Source organism: Puntigrus tetrazona, unplaced genomic scaffold (assembly GCF_018831695.1).
Source record: "Puntigrus tetrazona isolate hp1 unplaced genomic scaffold, ASM1883169v1 S000000303, whole genome shotgun sequence".
NCBI lineage: Eukaryota > Metazoa > Chordata > Actinopteri > Cypriniformes > Cyprinidae > Puntigrus > Puntigrus tetrazona.
In genome coordinates, this window is record NW_025047963.1 from 164 (window position 1) to 6,290 (window position 6,127).

The window sequence follows — 6,127 nt, forward strand, 5'->3', positions numbered from 1 at the left end:
AAATTTCAGCTTTGTAGATAAAAAAGAAAGAAGTGTTCTGAAAATGAGGATGCGAGTCCTAAAAATGTACAGTTTGGTTACAAAATCTGGTTGTCACACTCGTAAATAACTGAACTATGTTTCAATTATTCATATTAAAAGAACTCAAATAAATGGGTGACAACCGTATTTTTCTGCTGTATAAATCTAGCCATAGAATAACTTGCTGGCTTAGGGTTATGAACCACCAAAACGCTGTCCAATTAGAGACAAAAACCAAGATGCACTTGCAAATAACCCATTTATTGACACCACTCAACAGACTGGTTGATGTGTAGTGTGGCTACTATGAACCAAAACCACTCTATAAAGCATGAGCACATCTGGAGCAACCTTTTTAATTGTATTTTAGCACAACACTACAATAAAAACTTACTGAACGTCTGCAAATCCATCTCTACACATTCATCTGTCTCATTCAGAAAACTTAGAGCATTTTTGTCAGGAAAAAAACCCACTTGTTCTCACACTTACACACTTAAGTTACACACGCACCGAAGATGAGGCAAAATTAATTAATACACGTCAATAAAATCAACAATTCAAATTGAACAGTTAACAGTACATTAAATATCATACAAACATCATAATGGAAAAAAATATCAGTCAACAGATTGAAATAACGTTCCTTATAATTACAGGAAAGATGTCGAATTAGTCCAAGTGGTTTGATTGTACAAAATCAGCTGACCACAGTCCACAAACCAATGGGGGAGAACTACAGAATGCACTTTGCTTTGTAAAAATTAACAAATGTAAAGATAAAAGTTAGATGGGACGTTGATTTGTGGCGGTGTGGATCTGCTGCTGGTGTTTGTGCTCATTCAGGCAGGAGAGAGCTTGATCTCTATTGAAGGCCACAAAAACAGATAGTAAGAAGGAGAAGAAATGGCAGCAGATGAGGGGAGAGTCTTGTAGCATCTGACCGCATTCGTCCATTCAGCCGGTTCCTTTTATTGGTGGGCATGTCCCGGGAGCGGGGCCTGTCACGAGGGCGGAGTCCATCACGAGGGCGGGGTGGTTCATCAACTGGAAGAGTATTGCGAGGAGGAGATAACGAGCCGTAAGCTGGCCAATCATCACTGAACCGCTCACCTGCATCAGCTCCAATTCCAGAGGCACTGCCGGCTTCCACATCACCTAAACACACACACACACACACACACACAGAGAGAAAGAGAGGGACACACACATAACTAAATGTTTTATATTAATAATACACACACAACAGAGTTCGCATATAGACTTCTTTTTACATACATTAGTTTTTATGTTTATATAAGTTGTATTAATTGTTTAGTTCAGTTATTATTTATTCAGTTGTAGTATGCTACATTAAACAAATATCTGAAATATTCTCTAGGGAACTGAAAGAAATTAAATTATTTTTTATGTTTTATGCATTACATTTATGTAAATTATCTAAGTTCTGTAAGGACCACTATTGTCAGTAAGAAAGACACTTAAAGTTTGGTTTGGCGGTATGGTTCTGTTCTCTGCAGAAACTCCCTGTCCATCCATTAATGAGCAGGAAGAGCAACATTAATTACTCCCCCAGGGTTAACAGAACAGAAAGAGGCACATATTATTCAATTATCCGAATGATATTTAAATGTAATGTAATTCAAGATATAGGAGTCTGATTTATCAAGGAATATCAGAAAGTCAAGTACTGACTGTTCTAAAGGGGAAAAGGCTGCTTTTTAATACTGAAAAGAGCTTGCCAGAACTAACGGTAACACTTCATTTATGTATTTAAATACATAATAAGCTCTGGCTTATTTTACAATGAGTCAATGCATATTGTATTTTTAAATATTGGTCTCATGTTTACCTATATATGGTCATATATTGGCAAAATTCATTCTTACTTGTTTTAACTGCACCAAGACCTTTTTGCATTCAAGAGAAATTTGGTGTCATGAGCAACTGAAATAAATTAGCTGGAAAACCTTACTCATTTAATGTGTTTGATGCATTATTTATGACCAAGTGTTTAAACTGCATGTGCACACTTTCAGAACACACAGAGTTCACAGAGACACTCACTTTCGATGAGATCAGCGTCTCGTCCGTTCTGAGCATGTCTCAGTCTGTTTACAGCCACTCGCAGCTCCATGATTAGCTGGCGTGTTTTGACGTCTGGCCGGGCGATGTCCACCTCAATCTCTGGATTATTAATCTGATTCACCAAACCATCAGCAGTAACAGAGGGCAGGTATCTAAAAAACACAGACAGGTGTGAAGATGAATCTCTGCACATGCTTCATCTGGACTGTCAGAACACACACCTGCCACGCGTCTGTCCATTCCAGCAGCGGTCCTCGTCAGTCACGTCAGCCGCCTTGCGTTCATCGTTACAGATGGTGTGAGGCAGTGCTACCCAGAAGCCCCTCATGGGCCGCAGACGCTCCTGGAGCTCCTCCACCTGATCACAGCCATTCGTCAGTTAACAACATCAACACAGCACTGGCCAACACATATTCACTGAAATTATACATCAAAAAAAAATTCATCAAATTAATATGTTTGATTCATCTGGCCATTACAAGCTCCATAGCCAGCAGAGTGCACTTTTTTAAACTCGTTTGTCTGCATTGGACTCCAAATCCCATCACCCTTCACCTGGACTACCAACCCTTATAATTAAACCTCACCTGAATATTTAATATTTATGATGCTGACTGAGTAGAGGTTTGTGAAAGAATTACCCTCTGTTTTTGCCGGTCTCTGTTTTTTTCACCTTGTGATGTTTTTGCCCTTTTGTATCATGTGGATTACGTTTTTAACATGCTATGGTGGACCAGGCTATGTTTTTAACCCATTTTTACTCACCAGTCGGTCCAGGTTTGTTCCTGATGCAGTGGTGGGCTTCTCCTCTGCGCTGTAGGTCCTGAAGGCTCTCTTGCTGTCTCTCTCTCTGGGTGAGCGTTTGTTTCTGGCTGGAGTTGGCCGAGGAATCCCACAGCCCTGAAAGACCTGAAACCCGCACAAGTGAACATAAACAACGTATAACCTCAATGCATTGTAGTATTTTGACCAATGAGGCAAACAACTTTTCATTAGATTAACAAATAATCACAGGGTGCCAGGATGAGCGCCAAAAATGACCTAATGGCATGTTGACATCTTTGAACCATAAGAAAAAGGGTTGTAACATAACTACAGTGTAGTAAGTTATTATTCATATAAAAACCTTTCTTTGAATGAACACACAAGTCCTTCAGGTCATCGTGTATGTTGTTACGGTTCTTGTATATTGTCTTTTGTAGTGTTATACGGTTTTAGTAACCTTAGCTATAACATGTTTGGTCTCTATGAATTTGTATTCTAATGATCTAATCAAGTTAGGGTTAGTATATTGTATATTGTGTGTATATGTTGATAACTATGCACATTGCAGTTCATACTGAATTTGTTAAAGCTTATGGGGCTGTCACGTGATAAACAAACAACTCAGACCAAAGTCTTAGATAAGAGGTGAGGTAAGATAATTATATACTGAAGGCCCAGGTAAACAATTAATTAGTCTTTCTGTTTCTCATAGCATCATAGTTTTGTATTGTTTGTTGTGTGATCAACGTTTGCATACGTGACATAACATTTTAATTAAGTTTTAACATTTTAATTAAATTAAGACTCAAAGGTAAAATGACCTGAACTTCCCATCACTATCAGCTCACACTGTCTCTAGCTTTGGCTCATGCCACTTGACCAGATCTACAAACCTGTAACTGAGACAATCGTTGTTTTAATGTCTTGACCCCGTCTACAGAACATACCAGTCTATCAGTGAGTCTAACATTTCACATTACATTTAATCAAACATTTCTACTCAGGACATATATATAACCTCAAAATAAAAATAGTTTCCCTAACACAGCAAGAAAAATATAATAATCAGATATACATTTGTTCACAGATGATGAATGGATTCGGCCAGTGACGTCTGTCAGCAAAATCATACTAGTGTTTGTTCAAGCTATGGAAATAATATGCATAAACAAACCAAAATTAGAACAGCACTGGTTTGAACAAAGTTGAACCCAGTTATACTGCATGTTGTCATCCCTTAGAGATATATGCATTGAAAGTAACACAAGTTTGGATTACACCAGTTCTTTAACTGACAAAAATATAACTTTTGCCTAACTTTTTGGCCATCTGACAACAAAAAAAGCTTAAAAGTAGTGTATGTCAGTCCTGTGTCTTGTGTTTTCCTCCCATGTTCCCCTAGTTGTCCCGCTTTTGTCATTATGCCCATATTTGGTTAAGTTCCTGTTCCTGTCCTCAATGTTTCTTATTAGTTCACTAGTATCCACCTTTGTTTGTTAATTATATTTTAATTTTATTTTAATCACTTAAGCCCTGTGTTTACTCTTGTACTGAATGCCAATGTTGTCTCTCCCTGCCTTGTGTATCCTGGTTTTGGATTTTGGATTAAAAATGTTCCTCTGGACAAGGTAATACATTACTTTTTAAGTAATGCAATTAGTAACGTTTTATGAAGTAGCACAATATCGTAATGCATTACTTTTAAAAGTAACTTTTAACCCCAAAACTGGTTATTGCTTACATGAAACCCCATTACTGTTACTACAAGCAGAAATTCACACTACAGACTACAAATATATCTGCAGTTTTATTTTTGTGCTCTCTCTTTCTGATGTTTTATTTGTGAATTCAGTGAAGTAAAACGCACATGCTTCGTGTAAATACGTGTGTGTTTTCAATGGAAATATATGTTTTACCTTAGCAGAGATGGTAATACTGTTCTCCTGCATGTGCATGATGCCTTCAGACACCTTCACTGCGATGGAGTCTGCGGCCAACTCAAAATGAAACGGCCCACCAAGTTTCTCCACCACCACCATCAGAGCATCTGCAAGGTAATCAGAGTCACACTAAAAATCAGACATCTACTTCACAAACTCACTTAAAGGAATGCCATCATCATCTACTCATCTACACTGTTCTAAACCTATAAAACTCTGAAAGGTACACTCCATGCTCTGGTGCTGATTAATGTTCAGTTGTGAATTACAGCCTTAAAGAAATATGTGTATCATATGAAGCAGGGGTGAGGAATGCTGAGTTTAGCCCAAACCCTAAAATGTCCTGGAAACAAAGTATCTAAAATTGCGTCATGAAGACCTTTATTAGCTGCTTCAGGTGTCTTTGATTAGGGTTAGAACAAAACTCTGCAGGACACCGGCCCTCTTGTATTAATGTTCCCAGCAATAGTGTTTCTCGATTCATATGAATTCATTTAGCCATGTCTTTAAGTGTGTTTCACAGACTTGTGATAGATGGACAAAAATTAGGAGAGGTTACTAAAAATATGTTTATTGGTGTACATATTGTAAATAAGGCAAGGAAATGATATATGAATAATAATTTCTGGATGAACTATGCGGTTTCTTTCTCACCAATGAAATTGTTCCATTCAGAGTCTAAGTCGGCCTGATTGGCCAGACAGCCCTTCATGACGTTGAGGCACAGCGAATGACAGGGCTTGAGGGAAGGAAGTCCTCGACACAGTGGACAGAACCACTGCCGCATTAACCCCCGAACACACTCAGATCCCACCGTCAGCTAGACACACACACACACACACACACAGATGAAGAGCTCCATAAGCAAACTCACTCACATGTCCAACAGAAGATACAAACATAATCACAACCAAAATCATTTCTCCATTATGATGGGATGAGCATATTATTTTTAGTGTAACAAACTAAAAAGGTTCTTCCATCTGCTTTAATTTTTACATGTGTATGGCCCTTTAATCATAATTGACCCACACACAAACATATTTTTGCTTTGTTTTTGTTTTGTTGCTTTTAACATTTCAACAATATTATTTTCCTATTTCTTGATGATATTGTAATAATGAATTAATATGCACCTTTCATTGCAGGACATTCTTTTAAATGTGTTTCAACAGGAAGATTTTTATAGTTGTATATTTACTCTTGAAAAGTTCAAAGTTAATGTTTGTGCCAGCCAGAGCGTGGTTGAGGTGGGACACTGTTGTATTTACCATGAATTTTTCAACATCTCTGCCAATTACTTTCAGTCTTTA

General features: G+C 37.8%; 1 protein-coding gene across 1 annotated transcript; it reads right to left on the reverse strand.

The window, feature by feature from the left end:
• Positions 1-271: 271 nt before the first annotated feature.
• gpc2 (glypican 2) lies at positions 272-5,630 on the reverse strand. Its single transcript, XM_043231354.1, has 6 exons — positions 5,469-5,630; positions 4,791-4,921; positions 2,875-3,018; positions 2,331-2,467; positions 2,089-2,261; positions 272-1,179 (listed from the first exon to the last, which is right to left on the reverse strand). Exons 1-6 carry the CDS (start codon positions 5,599-5,601, stop codon positions 887-889), a joined length of 1,011 nt encoding a protein of 336 aa, XP_043087289.1. The 5' UTR covers positions 5,602-5,630; the 3' UTR covers positions 272-886.
• Between the last annotated feature and the right edge of the window lie 497 nt (positions 5,631-6,127).